At 36.0% G+C, this 25,085-nt stretch overlaps 1 protein-coding gene across 3 annotated transcripts in view; it reads right to left on the reverse strand.

Moving 5' to 3' along the window:
• Positions 1 to 25,085, reverse strand: part of Nup62cl (nucleoporin 62 C-terminal like) — a 65,014-nt gene that overhangs the window by 14,849 nt on the left and 25,080 nt on the right. For all 3 annotated transcript variants that reach the window (XM_040744456.1, XM_021231018.2, XM_040744457.1), the window contains 7 exons: positions 24,902 to 25,005; positions 20,540 to 20,696; positions 14,358 to 14,508; positions 14,056 to 14,105; positions 13,786 to 13,920; positions 11,302 to 11,413; positions 8,074 to 8,140 (listed from right to left, as the gene is read on the reverse strand). In XM_040744456.1, coding sequence (XP_040600390.1) covers positions 8,074 to 8,140; positions 11,302 to 11,413; positions 13,786 to 13,920; positions 14,056 to 14,105; positions 14,358 to 14,508; positions 20,540 to 20,696; positions 24,902 to 25,005 — 776 coding nt within the window. The remainder of the gene's footprint in view (positions 1 to 8,073; positions 8,141 to 11,301; positions 11,414 to 13,785; positions 13,921 to 14,055; positions 14,106 to 14,357; positions 14,509 to 20,539; positions 20,697 to 24,901; positions 25,006 to 25,085) is intronic.

The following is a 25,085-nucleotide window of genomic DNA, read 5'->3' on the forward strand; positions in this document are numbered from 1 at the left end:
AAAAGAAGTTGGAAAAGTCAGCTCTGAGAATGTTAACCATCATACACCATTTCTTAACAGAGATTTGCTTAGTTCCAATGTTAGTCCCTTAATCTAAAGTACAAGAAGTTCTTTTGAATTAAGGGGCAACATCTGTTTTGTTTGTAAAGAATAGCAGAGATGATCAAGTGAATCATTTAAATAGTGAAAAGACACAAAATACCTTTCACTTAACTGCAATGGGAAGATGCAAGTGTCCCTGTTGAGTTTAAGTCTACATGAGCAAAGTCCATTTAGTTGGCTTTGTGCTGCTGTCATGGAACTGGCAGAAGCCATTCAATTCTCAAGTATCTGAAGTGGAACGTTCAATTCCAAGAGCATAAGAGATGGCCTTAAATCTACCAGTGTCACCAAAATAATGTAAGAAAAGGCAGAGGTGCATGGGACTGAACCAGGCCCTATGAAGGTGGGTGACAGCTATGTGACATGACCTGTTGTGTATGTGGGTGGGTGGGGCAGGGGGCTATAAGTGGGATCAGAACCTATTCGAGGTGCACATGAAACTGGCTTTTTGGAGTCCATTTCCTGTGGTGGGATACTTGGCTCAGCTTTGATACAGGTGGGAAGGGCTTGGTCCTTCCTCAACTTGGTGTGCCGGATTTTGTTGACTCCCAAGGAAGGCCTTCTGAGGAGTGGATGGGGGTGGGAATTGGGGAGAAGGGAAAAGTGGGAGGAGGGGAGGGAGGGGGAACTGGGTTGGTATGTAAAATGAAAAACAGTTTTAAATTAAATAGTGAACAAATCAAAACAAAAAGAAAAGGCAGAGGTAAAAAGAATAGCTCCAGTGAATCAGAGTCTATGCTAGAAGATGAAAGAGGAAGAGGACTCCTCAGTTGCAATTTAAAAGCCATCATTTGGCACCTCAGCATTTGATGCTCTTAAGACAAGAGAACTGAACTAACTAACAAAATATATTTTTTTCTGATTGTTTTGACACAAGGTCTCATAAAATGCAGGCTAGCCTTGAACTTGCTACTATTCACTGTGCACTGGAGGATGACCTTGAACTCCTGATTCCTCTGTCTTTACTTCCTAAGGTACTGGGATTATGTGTTCATGCCATCATGTCTAGCTTTAATAAAATATGTTTTATTTTTATCACGGTGTGGCTACATAGTCTTGCCTGGCCTGGAACTCATTCTGTAGTTCAGTACAACCTAGAATTCACAGTGATCCAAATACTTCTGCTTCTTGAGTGCTGGGATTAAAGGTGTGTGCCACCATGCCTAGTTAATAAAAATATTTTAAAAATATTGCCTGAATCAAAATACATTTAAAAGCATCTAGCACCAAAAGAAATTAATTTGGAAAAAGTCACCTCAAATAATAACCATTACTATTGGGCAAAACTAAACCACGATTATAACACATTATGCAAAACAGCTACTCTAAAATGACCCTAAAAGCATTTTATGCAAGACTTAGTGAAATACAGTTGAAGACAAAGAATAGTTAGCATAAAAAGTAAGGTAGTCACAGACACAGAACTATATTTTGGAAATATAACCCCCAAAGCCATTTTAGTTACTCTAGAGAATCACTCTTTCTGTCCTAAATAACAATATAAATGTGAGAATCTATACAATTATTATGCAGCTCCATTCTTTAGGAGCCTGCGACCATTATAGATGAAATATATTTAGTCTCATAGCTTTGGGACACTTCATGAAAGAAGTAAAATGCCATCCATGATAACACTGAAGTTTCAAATGAGTAGCAGAAGATTTTTCATAGCCTACTCCTTCATTATTGTGCCATTTGGTGATTATTCATACACACGGCGATGGTTTGGTGGTATATGAAGCAACAGGAAACACAGATCCCTTATTCCACCTTCCTCCCCTGCCAGAAGTAGCTCCACATGCTAAAAACAAGTAACAAATTGCCTCAGATGGATTGCCAATTCTGTCTAAGTGGTCCCAGAAGAGGCAGAGTTGCTGCAGCTTCAGTTGCTGCCAACTCAGAAGACACATGTGTGACTGCAGCACTGTCATCAAGTCAACCTTGAAATAATGCTGTAAATTTTTACAAAACGGAAGACAAGAGAGGGAATACATATTTGGATCTGCAGCTACTATTCATTCTCAACTATACTACTTGCAAGGAAAAAAACATGAATAATGTCTAACAGTGAATAAGCATCACATTTGAAATCCTGAGTGTGTTCAGACTTCCCTGAATCTGACGTTCTCTGATCCCCTTTTATTTCTGTCCTATACCTATGGATTGGGTAGAAGTTAGAGGATAAAAGGAGCCTTGTTTGACACACCTTCTTTGTGGATGTTGAAAAGTTGATTGAACAATGAATTTAATGTTCAATTTCCAATTATTATATATTGCACTTATTTTTCTTGTGAAATAAAATGGACTCTTTAGAGGAACTTTCAATTCATGGAAACATTTCCCCAGATAGAGATTTCCCATATACTCAGGCTCTATCCTCACAAGCACAGACTCCCCAGCCACCAACATCCCACACTAGAGAGGTACATTTGTTGCAGCTGATAAAATCACCATTACTACCATAAGCCCATCCTTTACCCTGAGGTTCACATTCAGTGATGTTCATCCTACAGCAAGGGCATAATGCCAGGTATCCATCATTACAGTACCATAGAAAATATTTTTGCTGCTCTGTGCTCTGACTATTCATCACCACACCCACTAATGATATTCCTTTTACTATCTCCACAGCTTTGCCTTTTGCAGAATGTCATATATTTGGAATCACACAGTATATATTCTTTTCATTTTAGCTTTTCTCAGTTAATAATATTCATCAAAAATCACTTTTAAAGAAATTATTTTTCAGTTAAATATGTGATCTTTTTCATGTAACAGCTGCCATGTTTTATGATGGAAATTTTTGTGCCAATATTACAGATATTAAGTCACAAAAACATTTCCCAGAAACCTTTTAAAATAAAGATTTGATTTTATATGAGTTAATGATTTTTCTTTAGTGAAATATAATATTTGTATTGCCAGAATAACACACTCATTCATTTTTCTATAACTGCTCTCTGAATGTGAACAAATGGACTCATTTAATATTAAAACTTTCAGTCCACAGACCATTTCAGCAGACATGATCCAATTAACTATTAAAAAGCAAAATAAAACAAAAAGAAAAAATCCTCTCCTGGACAGCATAATTAAACCCTGCAATGCTCCATTTCTTGCTCACCCCATTTCCTGCTATGAAGAGAATAGGCTTGTTGGGTGGGAATGATAAAAAGAAGCTTGTGCTATCAGGAATTAGCAGGGTTCCCCCAATTTTGTAGCAGAGCCCCCATCTCAAATGAATGCCTCTACAACATTTCATTGCTTTTTTTTAGCTCAAATGAATCTTTAGCAAATAAGGAATTCCCATTAATTGTTACTCGACTGTCTTATTCTTGCTACCAATTTTGATTGAGAGCTTTACCCAGACACCTAAAATTTACCTCCAATCCAAAATATTATATTTTGACAGCCCTGTCCTCTACTGTTTCGTACATGATTAATATTTGTTTTTATATATCTAACCAGACCCACATTGTTCGAAAAGCACAGAATTGACAATACCATTTTATACATAGGAAATCTGGATGCTGGTTCCAATTCTTCTATGATTGCTCTTAGCTGTGTGTTCTAAAGAAGTCATTAAACCTTTCTGGGCCACAATTTCTTCACTTATATAAAGTAAATCTCTTGCAACACTAACAACTTTAGTTTTATGAAGGAAACACTGGCTGTGAGCCTTGAGATTTCATTTATGACAAAGAGGATCCCTACCAAGAAAAAAAACTCACTGCAATTTTTCTTTATAACCCAAATTACCTTGTGACACCTCCTTAAACTCCACCCCAAAAGTACTGTTCACTGTAGAAAAATAAGCAACACACAGGAAGATTTTGTATAATCTCATTCTTTGGTATTGTATTGTTACTAACATTTTCCCACTTAGTTACTCTATCCACTTCTCTACTACACAAGTGGTATTTAATGATAGCCTACCTGGAACTAGCTTCTCTAGATCCAATTTAATAGCTCCCTTTGAACCCCATGACCTTTCTTATCTCCACCAACACACACATACAGCACAAATTCTAACAACCAGTAACTAGCTCTTCCCAATATCATTAACTGATTGCCAGCTATGGACGAAGCACTATTCAAAGAAAGCTATACACTGCTTCTTTTAATCTTCATAGAGACTAAATGCACATTAAAAGAAGCAATACCTTGATCTGAATATATGTGCCAGCAAGCGCGTGCATGTGTGCCTGTTGCATGTGTGTGTGTGTGTTAGTTACTCTCTTATTGTCATGACAAATACTATGACCAAGACGATGTATAAAAGAAAACATTTAATTTGGGACTCATGGCTGCAGAGGGTTGGAGTCTATGGCCATCATAGTGGAGAGCATAGCAGCAGGCAAGCAGACTTGGCATGGCACTAGAGCATTAGCTGAGAATGCACATTTCAGTCCACATGCATGAGGCAGAGAAAGAGAGCTATCTGAGAATGGCCTGGGTTTTGAAACCCCAAATTCCACCTCCAGTGATACACCTCCACCAAAAAGGTGATACCCTCCAACCCTTCCCTAACAGGTCCACCAATTGGGGCCCAAGAATTCAAGTCTATGAACCTCTGGGGGCCGTTCTCATTCAAACTACCACAATATGCATTTTACTTTAACAAATGCATGTGCAAACAATATAGAACTTAACTCCCATCCAATGATTCTAAACACAGCTTAGGAAGAGACAGGACATTTCTTCCTCTAACCACAGGAAAGAAGCAGGTAACAATGAATGATAATATAGATATATTTCTAAGTGAAAGACACTGAATAAATTCACTGTAGGTGATGTCTACTAGTTCAGAGAATAAGTAAGCCAGGAAGCTAAGTAAAAAGTAAATGTATTATTTTATGGCTATGTCATGAAAACTTGTAATTGTTTGGTTGATTAAATTTTATATTCTTTTCTTCCTGATGTATCATCCTATCCCTACATTTAGGCAAAGTTTATAAAATGACTTGCCCTATTTTTTTTGTTTTTTTCGAGACAGGGTTTCTCTGTATTGTTTTGGAGGCTGTCGGTCCAGCCTGTCCTCGAACTCACAGAGATCCGCCTGCCTCTGCCTCCCGAGTGCTGGGATTAAAGGCATGCGCCACCAGCGCCCGGCTGACTTGCCCTATTTTTAATATGTGCTTTATTAGTTCTTTCAGAATTTTGTATGTTTTGATTATATTCACCCTCTCTCTCCCAATTCATCTCAGATCCACACGCCCTTCCCTACACATGTAACTTCGTGTCCTTTTTTTTTCCCCATGGAAGCCAATTTGTACTGCCCAAATATTCTTGCATGTGTGGTCTTCCACTGGACTATGGTCAGCTTTCCAGGGGGGATAAACTCTTAAAAAAAAGTGACTCCACCTCCCAGCAGCTAAAAATCGCCTAAACCTCCATGGCTAGGGGTGGCGCTTTGTGTCCAACTCCCCTTTCCATGCTCCTTTTTGCATGATTTTTATTTTATACTTGTAGGAAAGTAAAGAGAATAGTAAAAGTAATATATTTGTATGGTCTTTATCTAGACTAGCTCACTGTTTTGCCACAAATTCCTCAGTATTTTCTTGGAAAATATTTTCTAACTCAATGATCATCACACCTAGGTAGGTGAACACTTTCTTAATATCTAGTCTGTATACAGTTCAAAATCCTCAATTATTTGAAATAATGTCTGTTTTAATTCTGATAGTGTTTAATCAATGATAACACAGACTTTATCACCATATTTCTTTTAATCTATGACAGTTCCCTGAAATTTTTGTTTGTTTTTCATGATTGACCTTTGGAATAGTCTCAAAACAATGATATTTTAGAATGTATACACTTAATATATGATTTTGTGACTAGTTTCAGGTGAAAAATTTTAGTACTAATCTATCAATATAAGTGATAGCACATAACTATCATGCATGTCAAATCATGAGGCACACTAACCACCTTCTTCATTATTGGTCAGTTCCAGTTTGATTACTTCATAAGAGTGGTATACATCAGATAGCTCTTAGAAAAGCCTTTTTTCCCTTTTGTAATTATTAACCAATATACAGAGTAACAAATTTTGGGAGTACATGAACATCTTATTCCTCAATTATCTTAAACTTTGTAATTTTTATATTTATTGATGACCTTTGAGTGAATCAGCTACTATGGCACAAATGGAAAATTGTGATTTCCACATTGACTCAAACAACCAAAATGCTGAGTTTCATGGTGTGTAAACTGTGCCTCAATAAGACTATTTTTAGAAAGTTAACAGAATAACCAGTAGTCTTTATTTGGTCCATTTCCTGCTAGCATGTTTTTCTACCAAGAAATGGACTATCAGTTGAAAGATTTTATAAGTGAGGCAGGGTATTCAAGATGAAGATGAACTTAAACCTATTCCATGGAAAACTTGCAATTATAGTTTCCTAATTCTATCACCTATAGTTATTTGTTGGCATAATTCTGTACCGATTTCCCCCTCCCCCTTTCTTACTCTCTTTTAAAGGGTATAATTGTGACTTCATGAGGTTTCTGCCTTTAAAATATTATACTCTATTGTTACTATTATTTTTATGTTCAAGGCATCAAAGTATATATAGTAGTGGGCGTCCCATGAAACAAACTGATGTTCTGATAAAACAGCATTAGTATTAGGACAACGTTTTCTTCCTTGCACATCCCACAGTCCTCCCGTACTTCTTGCTGTCATCCCTAAGATCAAAGTCACCCAAGAAGAATCATTTTCTTTAAATGGGATTTATTTGTAGAAACCAAGATCTTGGGCCTCAATATGTGCATTGCTACTTGGGTATCTAACTGTCAGCACTTCTAAGCCCTTTCCATGTATAGAACAAAAAAATTCAGCTTCATTATTGTTATTTGAATTTTAAATTTATAATACAAATATATAAGAAAAATAACTTGCATCCCATTTCTCAATTTAAAAAAATCCTAATTTCTAGGCTGCCCTTTTCTGAAGGGAAAGGAGGAGAAGTGGATCTGGGGGAGAGGGGAGGTGTGGGGGAGGAATTGGGAGGAGAGAGTAGAGGGGAAACTGCAGTCGGGATGGAATACATGAGAGGAGAATAAAAAAAAAAAAAGAAAAAAAGAGGAGAGACTAGTCACCAGATCTATAATATCTTACTAAAGGGTATTTGGTGCTCCTGACACAAAGAAATAGTGTACAGTAAGTAGAATGCATCATGGATATGTGTTGGACTAAAATATAAAATGTAAATGAAAACAATCCTAATTTCTATTAACATTAATATATGTATACATTCTTTTATTTTGCTATAGCTACAAAATTGTAGTGGTATTTGTTCTATAATTCTGACACTAACAACTGAAAGTTTATTTTTGCATTTCTTTTCACCTACTAAGAATGCACTACCAAGAAAACTATACTCTGGGACACTGGAAATGAGTCAGTTAAGTGTTTGCTGCTAGTATCATCAAATCAGTGAGCTTCAGGCTCAGAAACTCTGTCAAAAAATAAGGCATAGAAGGAAGAGGGAGATACCCAACATTGATTTGCCCAGTTTCTACAAGCATGCAACACATCCCTCAAACACACAAGAACTTATACACACGCATGCTCTCACACAAAACACACTCAAGAAGCAACGTTGCATTCAATGGCTATCAGCACTGTTATAGACTACACTGGTTTGAGAGGGGGGATCTTCAGTATTTGTCTCTGTTCCCATTTTGGACTCCAATTCTGAGTATATAAAACATTTCTTTACTGAGATCAAAATTGTATACAAAAGAAATTTAAAAGTTCTGCTTCTATTCATACTGTCAACACACTACCTTTATCTATTCACTAATTTTGTTAATTTCTAGTTAATTCCTCAGAGCTCATATGGGCATGAGCTGAACAACAGCCTTTCAGCAGAGTTCTTGTGTCAGTGTGGTCATTGAGAGCACACTGTGTGTTGTACGGTATTTTCATATCTACAACATATACACAAAACAAACACCAACCTGAGTTCTGACTAAGCCACTGCAGAGAGTCCATATGAGTACTCAGAATTTTGCAGATCTGCTGAAGCTGAAAACACAACCAAGATTTTTAGACTGTGATTATTCTAATGTAGTAAACAAAAAGAAAGAAACACAGGAAATTGAAATTAGGAAGCAACATTTTAATTTTCTTCTGGTAAGTGGTGCTCTGACAACGAACTACATATTAATGGTGTTTTGGCATTTCATATTTTTAATGCTAATTACTTTTGTGCATTAGTTCAATCTATTCATTTTGTAAATGTCAGGGATTAGAGTTCTACAAATCAATAAAAATAAACCTAACGAGCACAATATAAAAATAAAGAACATTAAGAGATATTTCAAAAGAAAACAAATAAAACAATCCACATAAAATTAGGAACATCAAATTTGTCAATCAAATCAGCAATTGCTTGTTTTGTTTTGTTTTTGTTTTTGAGACAAAGGCTTGTTAAGTGGTACTGGCTGGCCTGGAACTTAACCATGTAGCCCAGGCCCTTCCTCTACCTCCTGAGCGCTGGGACTATAGGAGTCCACCAACGTGCAGAGCCCCTCAAATTCGTTATTTTAAAAATAGTAACATTAAATAGTCAAGTACAGTTTGATTTTTCCTCACCTAAAATTCTTGAAAAGGATTATTTCAGTTTTTTCAACTTTTTGGAACATTACATTATATATAATGAAATATCCTGGAGATGGGAAACAAGTCTAAACATGGAATTTATATGTCATGCATATCTTGTACATATAGCCTGAAGGTGATGTGATGTAATATTTGTATTATAACTGCATTTGTGTGTGTGTGTGTGTGTCTGTGTCTGTTTTGGTTTGTTTGCTCACTCATTTGTTTCTCACAAGCTATACAAGACTTTAACCACTGAGCCACATCTGGAGTTCAGCTATGCCAATGTTTTTAGGCTGTGACCCATTTCATGGGTGTGGACTGTTACACTTGTACATAAATAATTTCATCACTGAGAAAGTTTTAGATTTTGGAGCATTTAAGATTTCACTATTTCAGATTTGGAAAACTCAATTTGTAAATAGGAAAAATCAATACATTAATATACATTCAACAGAAATATAAATTGGCCCACATTTCCAAATGTAAAATTTTATAGCACTTATCAAAAGTTTTAAAATATTTAGCCCTTTTTACTGAGTATATTCTACTTCCAGGAGCCTACCCAAACATAATTGTTCATTACAAGGCTATATTAGATTGCTCAAAATTTGGAAACCATATCTCTAGCAATAAAAATGTTAAGTATATTATAAAATTTGCCTCTGGTGAAATATCTTGGCAGCATTAAAATTCACATTGTCAAAGAATGACTAAAATTTTGAGAGAGAATCATGAAAAGAGAAAGTAAAAATTACTATGGGTATGTTTCTGATTTTATTTAAACAGAGCATTATTTTTCTAGTATTATAAAATCCTAGAAGAAGTATATCAATATAGTAGGAAGGGATTAGTAATACTTAATTAATATTTAATTTTTTATGGATTTTATAAAAATATAACAGGGTAGTAGAACATAATGTTTAATAAAAATTTAAGTATTATGTGGTCTCTCTCTTTCACCCCAGCACACACACAAGAGTAAAAGAAGTCATTGAATCCAAGTACTATGAATTCTGGAACACATAGCTTCTACTTTTGTAGCATGATATATAATCTGCTGTAACAGGGTTTGGTGATGATTGTTACATTATCCATAGGGACATTATCATTCACCAGGTGTGTGTTTTCCCTACTTTCTGTCTAATGATTTATGCTATCTGTAAAAAGGGGTGATCTCTTGCTTCCTTTGCCCTGCTATCACACAGTAATTACCCTTAACTTACTCATCTTAAACATCTCAATTATCCCTACCAGAAAAAATGAAAACATAAGGCTATTTGCTATTCACTAGTAAAACAAAATTATCGTGGGCAAAGTTGGGGAAAGGATAGGATTTTACTAACTATGTTGACAACACTTCTCTGTTTATGTTTATCAATGCATCAGAAATCTATTACAACGAAACAATTTTGAATTTTGCATTTGGAATCTAACAGAAATGTACTCATGATCATCTTTGTGAACACAGGGCAGATGGTAGCATTGGTAATTCCAGACTACTTTATATATGTCATTGTTCAATTTTAGATTGATGCTAAGTAGAGAATGGCATTGTTTATGGCTGAAAGGGACTTACAGATCATTTATTCTATTCTTGACATTTCACAAAAGGGGACAAAACCCAAAGAGATTTTGTGACAAACAATATTATAATAGTTTTTCAACTCTAACTGGATTTTTTCATGATTAAAAGATTCAGTAATAATATGTATGTACAGAAAGGACAGTCTGCATCTAATTGGACAAAGAACTTGCTAGAGAATAATCACCACTTGTGTATATGTTATTCATTCTCATCTACCGGGATCCTAGCCTCATTGCTACTTATAATTAATGATAGAAGGCACAATAGAAGCTCCCACAATGGGAGATTCCTCTTAGCACTCGTGCCATTCAGCGAGAGTGGGGAAAAGAGGTCTTCATCTATGCCACTGAGATAATAGAAAAAGGTACAGGAAATACGCTCTTTATAATTAGAGTATAGGAAAATGACTAAGGAACCCTGCTTCTTTCTCACTATCAAATTAATTCACAGAATCTCAATTCTAACAGATTCTCAACCATACATTCCCATAATATAATGTATTTGCCTTCTAAGCTAAGTAGTATTCTGTGAGGCAGTTAGAAACATACTGACAATATTTGAGAAAGAATTCTATGGAAAATGTTAAGTCTTAATAGTCAAGTCACTACATTTTAAATATATAAATTGAAGAGTGCTTAAATATGTCTAATAGACCTAGATTTATCTGCTCATATTTATGAGTAAATAAATTATATGTTATGAAAAATTAATGAGTAAGTGAAAAAAAGTACCAGGATATAATTAAACATGTAAAGACTAAACCCTGTACAAATGGAAAGTCATTTATTTTATCCTCCTGTGAATAACCACAAACTCCCATCTGTAAATATTTACTAAATATTTACTGTCCTTCTAATCATGCCTAAGAACCTCATATCTCTAGTGGGCAGACAAGGAGCACTCTGGAGGACTGGAGAATGTGACAAATTAAAAGACTTCCAGAGGGCCGATTTCATATGAAATTGTGGCATTCTACATAAAACAGCAGGGAACATACAGGTATAGAAGTGTCATCAGGACTTCCAAGTGTATTCAGATGAACAATAATGTCATTGAGATCTTGAGACATTCTTTTCAGCTCAGCATCTATGTTTTCTGCTAATTTGTAGCTGCAAAGACAAGTGAAAGAAAGATTAACAAGAAGCATTTCCTCACATCTACCATTACTGATACAAAAAGATGTAATTACAAATTAAATTTGTCTTAATTCCCCTATATTCACATTGGTTCCCAGTTACGACCAATGACACTGTTTCATGGATTCTATGTTTGCGAACTTATTACCATCATAACCTAAGACTACATTTAGCCTCTGATGAGTGCTACAGCAAAGGAACCATTTTGGAAAAACCAAATGTATGCAAAGGGCATTTAGCTAGATAGAAGACTAGTGTTTAGCAAAATTCAATAAATGTTGAGATTGCTTTAATTATAGAGAATACATAAAATTTCATAGTAAAACCTTATATGACATACTATTGCATACTTAAGGATATTTTAGGAAATGAGCTTTATAACAACAAAAGTTAGATAAATCTGAGTTTACTACAAACTGATTAGTGATATGAATTCTCAAAAATCCAAACTGATTATGTGGCAGAGAGTGGGGAGCCGGTAGGGATGAAGAAAAATTGATTGATTGATTTAGTCCAGTCTATCAATATGTTTACAAGAATTAAAAGTGGCCAGAAGATTTTTCAGACTTACTATCTATAAAACTAAAAGACTCAATCAGATTGCTTGGTAACCATTTATTGCTTTCTATGCCAAATCACTTAAAAGTAATTTTTTGCCTAAACTGTTGAAAATTTGAGTGAAAATGTTATTGTAATGTATATCTGACAATAAGAGAGTAACTGGAAAGGAATTAATGTTTATAAGCACTCCCATCCATAGTTAGTATATTATAAAATGCAAGTATTTTAAAAACAAAACAAAAAAGACAGAATAAAGTTGAACATGGTGCAAATTCCTGTAATCACAGCACATGCAAGCATTTCAGGCTAGCCTTAGCTGTTACAGAGTTTGTCCTAGATGAGACCTTCTCCAAAAATTGATAAAAATATATAGAATATGTCAGGCATGGTGGTGCACACCTATAACCCCAGCACTCCAGAGGCAGAGGCAGGTGGATCTCTATGAGTTCAAAGACAGACTGGTCTACAGAGGGAGTCCTAGATCAGCTTCTTTTACATAGAGAGTTCTAAGCCAGTTAAGAATACATAGTCAGACCCTGTCTCAAACAAACTAACAAACAAACCGAAAAAAGTGTGTGTGCTTGTGTGTGTGTGTGTGTGTTTCACAGAAACAATGGCAAAGAATAGAGCTAAGAAAGAAGAGAAAAATAACAAAGGAAAGAGGAGGAAAACAAAGGTTGGAATATAAGACTAGAAACAAGATGGAGGTCAGTACATATTAGCTGTACTTATTCACATTTAAAGACCTACAAAAAATTAACTTTCAAGCCTTAAAAAACAAGTTCAGAGCTGGGCGTTGGTGGCGCACGCCTTTAATCCCAGCACTCGGGAGGCAGAGGCAGGCAGATCTCTGAGAGTTCGAGGCCAGCCTGGTTTACCAAGGGAGTCCCAGGACAGCCTCCAAACAATACAGAGGAATCCTGTCTTGAAAAACCAAAAACCAAAACAAAACAAAAACAAGTTCAGTGACAAAGGACTTGCAAAAGCTCAGCTGGGCAGTGTGATGGGTGCCTGTAATTCCTTCTACTCAGAATGCTAGAGTGACAGAATAACTTTAACCCAGGAGTTTGACAAGAAGCCTGGGAAAACCATAAGAACCTGTCTTAAAAATGAAGAAAAAAATCCAAAACATAAAAGCTAACAAACCACTGACAAAATGAGTCCCAGTTAGTCTCGATTTAGATAGTATAGTATGTTCACACATCTCTTAATGCTGTATAACTGGCCTGATTGTCAAATCTCAGTTCTAGGGTTACCATGGGTACATTGACAATGAACAGACACAAGGTAAAGAATGAACAGTACACAAATAAAACACACCTAGCCCAAAACGCTGACAAAATCATTCCAATTTTGAAAACCATAGTTCATTCTCAAATGAACAGTCAGTCTGTCTTTGAAATATCAAATAATGTATGACTAAAACAACTGTATAGATATTAGGTTTACATGTGTCAATATGAGGAAACCAGAAATATTCCACAGTACTATATCACATATAAGCTTTGTATTTCTAATTTAAGAATACACTTGACAAATATAAAAATGTTACAGTAGACAAACATGAGCTTGAGATTAATAATAGTGAACAAAATGTTATAATACAAGCCGCTAGAATGACTCCTTCATTTCTAAGCCTCTGATAAAGATAAACATGGAGCAGTCAAACAAGCTGATAAATACCAACTAGAACTTGCCCTTTTCTACTAATATTTATTATCTGCTTTATTATTCAATTTCTCCCTCCTTCTGCCCAATTCTTCAATCTCTATTCAGTTACTTACATTCTCTCATACTCTTTATCTACATAGAGCAGATTAAACGGCAGATTCTGTTCCTTCACAAACTCCTCCAAAGGAGTCAACAGACGTTCCAGTTCCTTCTGCTGTGACAGAATAAAATCCAATTCTCGCTCCAACCTGAATAAAACATGTTAACAGAAAGACTGATGAAAACAATTTTGGGTAACAAATTAAATGTCAATAAACAGCAAGGGGAAAAAACAGGAACAATAATATCTCGAATCTTTCAAGCAAAAAAGTCTAAGGTTCTACCTGCTTTGATCCAGTTTCACCTTTTCCATTTCGTTGTGTAAAAGAGTAAACTTTAAAGAGAAATAGGAACAAAATGATGTTAATATTCAAATTTTCTCAATAATTTTAAAATACCCATTTTCTCAGACCCTTGAAATAGCAAACACTTCCTAACTCAGGGAGCATATTAGTTTAGGAAAATGTTTTTAAGCTACTCATCAATATTGCAACAGAAAACTAATCACAAAACCAAAGTCTATTCACTTGTGTTATTCCAAAAATACTTGTACAATACAGGAAGGCTAATGAGAATATCTTCCTACCTCATCACCACTCTCAATCAGTGTATGGTTCCAAACATTAAGTGGGTTGGCCTGATAAAGAAAGCGTTTTTCTTGCTCTTGAAGTTGAAAGTTCCACTTGTCCACCACACTATCCAGGCGATCATATGTCATCACAGGAGTCACTATTGAGCTAAAATATAAAAAGATATACTAGATCGTATGTTTTTAAAGTACAATCATATTTTAAAACAAACAGTACAGGAAGACTAGGAGAAAAAGCCCGTGGGGAGATTATTGTATCTGCTTTCCAATAAAAATAATATCAGCTAAATATGACTTTAAAACACCCAGGTAAATGCTTTAAAAATTTTCCTAAGGGAATAGAGTAAATAAATACTTCTTAAGATGTCTACTAAATCGCCGTCTACTTCTCCTCTTCCTGTTATGTCAGTACAGCATGCTGAAAGCTCCAAGAATCATCTTAGTCCAAGTGCGCTTCTGAGTACTAGTCACAAATGAACCGTGAAGAACACAAACTGCCCTGCCAATTGCATTAAAAAAGCTGAGCATCCACTTGATCTCCAATTCTGTGATCAGGGCACCTAGGCCACACTGACTCTAGCAGGAGTAGTATCAGTGGAGCTCAGTGTGGAGGTAGCAGGTAATACTTTCCTGGCAGAAGTAGGCAGCATTCTAGCTTCCTACTGGGGTACTAATGGTGACATATATGGCAGGGTGAAGCAAAATCCTCAGTCAAAAGCAACAAGGCTTAATGAGTTTGAGTAAGGCAGGAAGCAAAAAGACCCAGTAGATATTCTAACCTCTAAAGACTGAACACTCTAAGACAAATTTGGACTGGTAACAGCTCCCATTCCCTTCATTCTGGGAGTCAACAAGACTTGGAGGGGAGTTTAACCTCTACACTGACTTGCAAAACCAAAACTGAAGGCGGCCAATCAAAGGACTATCTTTTTTCTTCCACAAGTCTTGTGTCAGAAAGGCCCAGCACAGAGCCAAGCCTCCATGGAAAAAGAGCATCAGTGAGACCACACAAGGTGAGATGAGGTAGAGTAGTTGACATCCTGTGTCCTCTGTCAGCCTCCCCCTGTATCAACTAAAGTACTGAATTAGTTCATCATTTGCCTCTTCATCCGGTGCTCCAAGGCCCATGTGCAAGCTGGACTTGCAATCCTACAAAAGGTAGTGAAGTGGTGTGATGCAGTGTCCCACTTTCACAGGGAATGAGTCAGCAGAACTGAGAGAGTTGAACCTCCATACTGTCTAGGTACATTGAGGCAGTATGACTCAGTGCTCCATTTTTGCTGGGATGCTGGGCGCAAGGTCCAGTGGAAAGCTAAACATAAAAACACACTCACCCTTCGTGCACTATATCTCAACAAAGGAACTATCTAATGAAAAGAAAGGAGATATAAATAGTACCCAAACACTTCTAACATAATAGACAAACATCCATAACACAATAAAAATGATCTGTATCAAGAACTAGGAAAATCACCACTTGAAAAAGAACAGACTAGCAACATGGATAACAACATTAAGAGGTATCAGATGCTGGGAACTGAACTGCCTAAAAGGAATTTTAAAGCAGTCACTAAAAATGTCTGAAGAGGGCAATTTTTAATCCTCTTGAAAGAAATTTAAAAAATCAGCAAAGAAATGGAGACTATAAAAAACAAGTGGAAAATACACAACCAAAAAATAAAATTTCTGAAATGGACCTACTTGAAGAGTTTGACACTAGAGTGCAGCGTACAGAAAACAATCAGTAACCTTAATGGCAGGTGATTAAAATTTACAGTACCACAAAGGGAAGACAGAGACGAATGAAAACAGCCTTGAAGACATAGAAGGACAATAACAAATGAGATAACAATGTATGCAAGAGAACTTCCAGAAAAAGAGAAGAGAGTGGGCCTGAAAAATTATTGGGAAGAAAAGGTTGCAAACTTCGAGAATTTGGCAAAAGACATAAAGTTGAAGATTCAAGAAGTTAAACAAATAGACATAGAGTAACTCACAAAAATCCAGTTTGACTTCTGGAAGGTAAAGATAATTTTTAAAATTGTGGAAGTAAAAAGCAGAGAGAAAAAATGTACTTAAAAGGGAAGAGCAACTGAATGATAGCTGACTTCTCATCTGAAACTGTGAGGTTAGGGAGACGTCACATGTTTTCAAAATACTGAAAGGAGAAAAAAATGTTCATGACTTTCACATCTTCAGAAATGAAGAGGAAATAAAGATTCTATATCCAAGTGAAGAAATAAGGTAAGGCATTACTAACAAGTCTACTCTTGTCGACTAACTACAAAGAAAGGCAATGGAAAGTCTTGTAATGTCACATCAAAATGGCTGAAAAGAAGGGCAAAGTGTTATTCCTTTTCCGTGTGTTTCTTAGGTTGTATTTGATGGCTGGAATGAAAAACACAACCTTCTGGGGTGTTATGTTCAATGTACATAGAAGAAATACTTGTGACAACAATACTTACAAGATCAAGGTGGAAAAATTAAGTAATGGGTTTGGTTTCTCCACTTGATCCAAAGTGGTAAAATGTCAATATTAATAAACTGTCTTAAGTTATACATGTATACCTTAATATCTACAGCAACTAGTAAAAAATTATATGAAACAAAGTATTAAAAAACACAATACATTAAAACAAGATGAAACTCCCTGGAAATTTCCAGCAATCATGGGAAGATTAAAAACAAGGAGAAACAGGACACAAACCAAAATTAAAAATCAAATAATCAAACAACAGAGACAATTAGTCAATAGTTTCTTTGACTATAACTGTGTTTGACAATGTGGTGAATAAACATCCAACAATATAAAGGCCTACAAGAAATCACCCCAAGAATATGGGTAGAAAGGTAATAGAATTAATAGTGTAGAACTAGGGATTTTTTTTGTTTGTTCATTTATTTTTGGAAAAAAAAGATGTTCCTATCATATAGGGTAGACTACAAAACAATGAAAATTACCATATTCAAAGTTAAGGGGAATTACATAATAATAAAGAAATCAAGTTACAAAGAGAACTGCTAATTCAAACGTATATTTGACCAAACAATAAAACCTCAAAATATATGAGAAAAAGATACATTATAGATAATGAGAAGAGAAGGGGGAACTATGTAGGGGGAAGGAAGGGACTATAAACAGGAAGTAGGTGTGGGAAACAGGGGGGAGCAGCAGGCATGCAAATAAAAGCAAATGATGATAATCATGTATAGAAGTGTTATAGTGATGCCCATTTCTTTGGGTGGTAATCAGAAAGTTAATAAAAATAACTACAACGGGCACTAGAATTTTCTCAAAAGAGAAACCGATAAAGCTCAAGAGAGAAAATAAGACAAATTCAAAATGATTTGGTTGAGAACTTCAAAAAGCTATTCTCCACAACTGAAGGAATCACTAGACTAGAATATGGCAAAACCCCCAAATCTGAAAATACAATAACAGAATCTAACAGACATACATAGAACATTACAAGCAATACAAGAAAACAGAATATTTAGGTTACCGTAGAACATTCTGCAAGATGGACCATTTCCTTCCGCATAAGAAAAAAATCTTAACAAACATAAAATAGCTGAAATCATATGGAGTATGCTCACCGACTATAACTAATACCAAAAGAAGAAAATCTCTGCACACTTGGAAAGTAAACAACATGCTTTCGAATAATCCATGACTTAAAATGAAATCAGAGCATAGTGAAAGATGTGGGCCACAGGAAAAACAGTTGCACTAAAGGATGGCATGAGAAGAAATGCCTCAAATCAGTAGCCTAAGATCATCCGTTAAGAGACTAGCAAAGGAAAATGAACCCAATATCATCAGGAGAAAAGAAACAACAGTGGATGACAATGAACCTGAAAACAGGGAAGTAATCAATGAAACAAAAGATGATTCCTTAGAGAAATATCAATAAGATTCATACAAGGAAGACACAGGCCACCAACATCAGAAATGAAACAAGACTATATCTCCAATATGGAAAGGACAGTAAGGGAGGGCCACAAACAACTTTATGCTCATGAATTTGACAACTCAGGAAAAACTGGACCTGTTCCTTTAAAACCACACACTGTTGAAGCTCATTAAAGATAAACTGAGACAGTCTGACTGGTTCTGGATCCATTAAAAAAGTTTATGTTTAATTTAAAGGATTCTGTAAGAGATGTATCTGGGCACAGAAGTTTTCATTAAAAAGTAGTTAATGAATCAGTACCAACTCTACAATTTCTTTTAGAAAACAGGAATAAGAAAGCCTCCCAGAGCATTTTATAAGTTGTGAAGTTGGTAGTGATTTCATTAACTGTTATTCTGATATCAAAACTTAAAAGCAAAAACAAAGTCAGCGTATATAAATACAAAACATATATAAAAATACAAAAATAAATAAAATACATATCATTATATCTTAGTCAACCAAGTTGAAAAGTGTAAGAGCCAGGCTAGTAGATGATGATAATGGCACAGCAGGGCAGCTGTTCACATGGACTTCCAGCTGTTGTGAGAGCATGCACGAGACTCGCACAAGCCCAAGCCAGTCCAAATCATAACCTGGAGAGGCAAGGCAGGAATGAAGCCCCACCCTTAGTCTAGCTGCTAGGAGAGGGACAATAAGTTTTCTTCAAGAGAGTAGCTGGGGAGGAAGTCCAATAATATATTATCAGACTTGATGGGTGTAAAAAAAAGAGAAGAAAACACAAAGTTGGGTGAGTAGGATCAGGTTGGGTCTGGGAGGAGATGCAGGAGAGGACGAATATGATCAAAACACATTGTATAAATTCTCAGAGAACAAAGAAAAATGTAAAGATGCGCAACATCATTAGGCATTAAAATTCATACCACAATAAGGTCACTTCACATCTTTAAGAAGGGTGGTAAAAAAGTGTCATATTGCCACAACCAAGCAAGTAATTATGGACAGTTTGGGTAACTCATACACTACTGGTAGGTACACAGAATGGCATAACCACACTGGAAAAGTGTTTGGCACCTAAAATAATTAATATACAAACATCACACTGACAAGCACATACATTCCTGGGCATTTATCAGATATGTAAGACTTAGGTTCCCAAAAACGCGTGCACGTAAATAATCATAACAATAGTCCTAAACCTAGAAACAACCTAGATACTTAGCAATACTTCTAAGGTTAAACAAACTACATTATACCAAGTAGCATGGAATACTACTCAGAAATTCAGACAGACAGACAGACAGACAGACAGACAGACAGACAGAGGGCTCAAGCTATAGGGTGGAACTTAATGAATTGTGCTGAATGAAAACAGAAGGCCAATTCTTAGAGGACACATATGTCTCCATCTGTATAGCATTCTTAAAATATTGTGAATATGCAAATGAAGAACAGATTAATTCCTACCCAGACTTAAGGAAAGAAGGAGAGATGTGTTCATAAAAGGGCACCAAGAGAAATCTTTGTGGTGACAGAACCATTTTGTCTGATTTTTATTTATTATTTTTAATATTTAATTTTATCTTTTAATGTGTGTGTGTGAGTGCCTGTGCATGTGGACAGAGAGCACTAGAGCCCCTAGAGCTGGAGTTCTAGGCAATTCTGAGCTGAGGTCCAAACACTAGTCCTGTGGAATAGCAGCAAGTGCTGTTAGCCACTGAGCCTTCTCGCCAGCTCCCTGTTCTGTATCTTGATTGCATCAATGTCAATATTCTAGCTTAGTTCTAAACTATAGTAATGCAAAACTCTGTCATTGCAGGAACAGTACAAAGGACATGCAGGATGTTTCATGTAATATGCAAGTTTACATAAGTTCTTGAGTTTGTTTGAATGTTTGTCATGGCACACACATTGTAATCATTAAAGAACTACCTAATCTCTATGTGCTCCAGTCTTCTGTAAAACAGGACCCCAAATAGAATCTATCTCATAGGATACTTCTGAGTTGTTAAATGGCGTGAGGTTGTTAAAGAACTGCCATCTTGTTAAATAGAATTACACAATAAATTATAGTTAATAATAATACTAGTAATGACTGTATAACAGTATTTCAGAAATCTGTTGACTGTTCTTCCTGAGCTACATATAAAAAACCCTCCCCTGGTCCCTCAACTGCTTTATAAAATACTAGTCTAAAGCTATACATGCAATAATGCCTATAAAGTGATAAAAATAAAACACAAAACTTCAAATAAACAAGCTTACTTTACAGTCATGGTAACTGGTAGGGAAGCCACACTGATTAAGCCAGTGTCACTAGTCCAAGGTGATGCTGGTGGTTTGAAATACAGGTTGAAACCACTTGTCATTGTGGTAGTAGTATTGGTGGTAACGGTGGTAGTAGTAGTCGTTGAGGTTGTGGCTAGAAAATAAAATAGGCAGTGTTGGTAAGAATTTACAGTATTAGTAAGAAATGAGAAACTTGTGTTAGCTAAGCCTCAGTCATTCAAGATTTTTTTAAATATGGGGAGTCAAAGCCATAGATTTGAACCCAACACTGTTGTAATAGGAAGTGATATACAGCATAACAGGCATCTAAATTAACCTTCATGCTGAAAATTAAAACTGCTGGAGAGAGTCATTAAAATATAAAATATAACTCAACCAGCTCTATAACCATTAAGGGAATTTAATCAATTCTTAAAAACTTTTCCCATAAATATTGAAAACTACAGACCCAGATGGCCTCACTTGTAAGTTCTATTTAACTTTCAAAGGAAAAAAACCCCACAATTTTGCAATACACACACAATCTCTGTAAATATTTTGTATAAAAACATAACTGTATTTGAGAAACTCATTCCTACAAATTAAATTGCTACATCATCATACTGAATCAAGTGTATGTTCTAAATCTTAATGAATCTTGTGAAAGTGTCCTACCGAAGTGATTTTGAATAAACAAGACAAAACTATGTTCTTGTCAATAGAGAAAAGTGCCTGTTTCTCTACATCTTAGCTAACACTAGCCATATATCTTTGCCAGGCTGGTTAGCAAAAGCCTCTCAAAGTTTTATTTACATCCCAGACCTCTTTTACAACTTTTCTGTTGTATCCCTTCTAGAATGCCTTGCCCTCTTACACATTAAGACTGAACAGACTTCATAGCTTAAGTCCCATGTTTCCTATGTTTGTTGCTGACTTCTACTCATAATTTTCACATCTTTAATAGCACTATTGATCCTCACTGTTTACCAAGCATATAAAGAACAATGCAAGAAAACTATGGCTATCACATTTTCTTCTTTTTGGTTCTTTGCCGTTTCAAATATTCTTGGCAATTAAATGAGTCTTGTTTAACTTGAAATTTGTAATAAAAATATTATTTGTACACAATGGATTGTGTTAGCCTGGCTTTCCCAATTAGCAATATGTTCAGGTGAATGACTGTACTATATAACCACAGAAATCATGGTGCCTGCTAAGTGCACTGACTAGTCTCAGGAGTCTGGCCTACTTCATTCCTGCTGAGGGAACAGGCATAGGCACCCATGCTTTATTCCAGGTAACTGTCTGTTGCTCCTGGTTCACAGTACATATAGCCAGTAATGAGTGTGTGGGAGGAAGGTGCCCCATATGCCACTAGCTTCTGGGGAGTGACACAAAAAAGTTCTAGCTAGAGTTAGGATAGATCAGAATCTCATTCTCAAAAATTGGGGGACATGGAAGAATGAAGCTGTGTTTGATTTCTATAGAAATAAATGTGGAAATGTGGAACCAGATTAAACATAAGAAATTGGGAAATAACTCCAAAATGTAGAAAAATCAGACTGTAAGCAGAGGGAACTAAAAAGATTGACAGATGAACTCAAGTAGAATAAAGGCGCTGCCATGAGCAAGTCAAAATTGGGAATAAGACAAAACACAAAGTCAGAAAAACAGAGGAAGAAACCACTAAGAAATTTTAAAGAAAAATGGAGATAAAGGGAGAATAACGGAATGGCATGCATGCAATACTTGATGTAGGCACCCAAGGCTGTCACATGAACACTTCTTGAGTACTACTTCCCGGAGGTACCAGTGGCATGAAAAGTCTGCATGAGATTCTTGTAAAATTCCGCGTGCCTTTTGGCATAACGAACCTTATGGCAATACTACCTCGGATGTGTTAGCTCATGCGGGAATGCAATGAGCAGCACACAGGAGGACTATGCTCAGTAACAAAGTGTTTGGGTTTAGTATCAATAACAACACTGGGGAGCTTACAGGCTGGACCCCAGTTGGTGTTCTGTATAGCTACATAGCATTATTTTCATCACTTGAAAATAAATACCTCATCCAAAAGGAGAGCTTTCCCTAGGAATAATGGCAATTGATTGCACTATCAAAAAGCCTATTTTTAAAATTCATTTTAACACGGTAGCTGTATATTCAAGAAAATTTAAAATGAATCCTTGAAATAGTCTACCTTATCCAGAGGAGATCATCTAATAAAGTATCTTGAATTTATTACCTGGACAGATATACAGAGATCTAATTAAGAGAAAAGATATAGTCCAGGATAAGGAATGCAACAATGTGCTGGGCAGTTTTCATCAACTTGAAGCAAGCCAGAAGAGGGAACCTCAACTGAGAAACTGTTTTCATCAGAGTAGCCTGCAGGTCTATGTCTGTGTGATAAGTTTTATTACTGGTAATTAATGAAGGAGGGCCTACCCCACTGTGGGAAGCACCATTTCTGGGCAAGTAGACCTGGGTTGCATGATAATGTAGCTGAACACGAGCCTGAGAGCAATCAAGCAAGCGTCATTCCTTCACGTTTCTGCTTCAGTTCCTGCTTCCAGGTTCCTGCCTTGAGCTCCTACAAACAAATCCTTTCCTTCCTCAAGTTGCTTTTGGTCAGTGTTTTATCACAGCAGTATAGAAAGCAAAATAGAACAGATAATATTGTCCCATTCTTACTAAAAACAGATAATTTCATATGTTTTATATATGTGAGATTAAGCCTGAAAGGATAAACGAAATCTTTGTCCTAGAGGAAATGCTATGTGTGTATATAGCTGCATGCATATGTACATATATGCATGTATGATTTTTATAGTAAAAACTCAAAAATCAGCATTCTCAAAAACGTGACTAACTAGAAAAAGCAAACTATTCCAAAAGATGCTGAATGATATCTTACAGAAGTAATACCTGGCAGCCTAAATGTAAAGGAATCTTGAGTCTTATTAAAATACTATGATTAATTTTTGTACAGTATTTTTTACTTACCTTCCATACCATTTTAAAGGTATGTCTTAGTTAGGGTTTCTATTGCTGTGAAGAGACACCATGACCACGACAACTCTTATAAAGGAAAAAAACTTTTAATTGGGGTGGCTTATGTTTTCATAGGTTTAGTCCATTATCAATACCATGACCACGACAACTCTTATAAAGGAAAAAACCTTTTAATTGGGGTGGCTTATATTTTCAGAGGTTTAGTCCATTATCAATATGATGGGACGTGGTGACATGCAAGCACACATGGTGCTAGAAAAGGAACTACGATTCCTACATCTTGACCCCACAGATAACAGGAAGTGGTCTGAGGCACTGGGAAGTATCTTGAGCATATGTGAGACCTCAAAGCCCACCTCTAAAGTGACATACTTCCTCCAACAAGACACATCTACTCCAACAAGGTCACACCTCCTAGTAGTGCCACTCCCTTTGGGGGCCATTTTCTTTCAAACCACCACAAGGCATAAACTAGCTCTGGAATATTTGAGTAGCAATAATATTTCAACTAGTACCAAAAGAAGTAATGAATTTCAGATATTAGTAGATAAAATATAAAGATCATAAGCTGGACATGTACATAATAATATACTATAGTAAGTCAACAGTTATTATCCTTTTTGTATTTGTCATAAAGACAATAAGGATTTCTTCCATTCAGGTATACTTGGCAAACTTCCTTTCCTATTTGTAATAGTTATCTCAAAACACCAGAGTGTTAATGAAGTAGATGCTAAACTGTATTACTTTAAACCATATTTACTGAGGTAGTTCGAATGAGATTAACCTCCATAGGTTTCTATGATTGAATAGTTGGTCTCTAGTTGGTGAAATAGTTTGAGAAGAATTGGGAGGTGTGACTTTGTTGGAATAGGTGTGTCACTGGGGGAGGACTTTGAGGTTTCAAAAGTCCATGCCATTCTCAGTTATCTCTCTCTCTCTCTCTAATTTGTGGTTGTGGATTAGATGTGAGCTCTCAGATACTGCTCCAGGGCCATGCCTGCCTGCTGTCATGTTCCCTGCCAAGGTGGTCATGGACTCTAACTTTCTGAAACCCTAAACAAACCCCAATGGATTACTTTTTCTATAAGCTGCCTTTGCCATAGTGTCTTCCCACAGCAATAGAAAGGTAACTAAGACATTAACCATAATAATTTTAAAAAATCCTCACAGTTAAAATCATGGTAATAAGCTTTATGCAAAGCTACTACTGTTATCAAGTCCTAGATGGATTCAAACATAGTGATTATTTATAAGATGTAAGAAATCCACAGCTTCCACTTGCAAACTGAGTTAAGTAGGCTCATGGGAAATAACTAGTTCCTTAAAATGAATAAAACTTACATGAGAGTTCCTGGGAAACCAGGCAGGCAGGAACATTTGACATTGCAGGAAACATGGTACTTGAGTTGTCAGTGGCGACTACAGTAGTAGATGCTGGAGCCAACCTAAAAATCAAAGTAAGAAGCAAATTATCATGACAAAAAATAACTCCCCAGAAGTAAAGCACCAAAACAAGATTCATTTA

The sequence above is a fragment of the Mesocricetus auratus genome, unplaced genomic scaffold, assembly GCF_017639785.1.
Source record: "Mesocricetus auratus isolate SY011 unplaced genomic scaffold, BCM_Maur_2.0 Super-Scaffold_100003, whole genome shotgun sequence".
Lineage (NCBI taxonomy): Eukaryota > Metazoa > Chordata > Mammalia > Rodentia > Cricetidae > Mesocricetus > Mesocricetus auratus.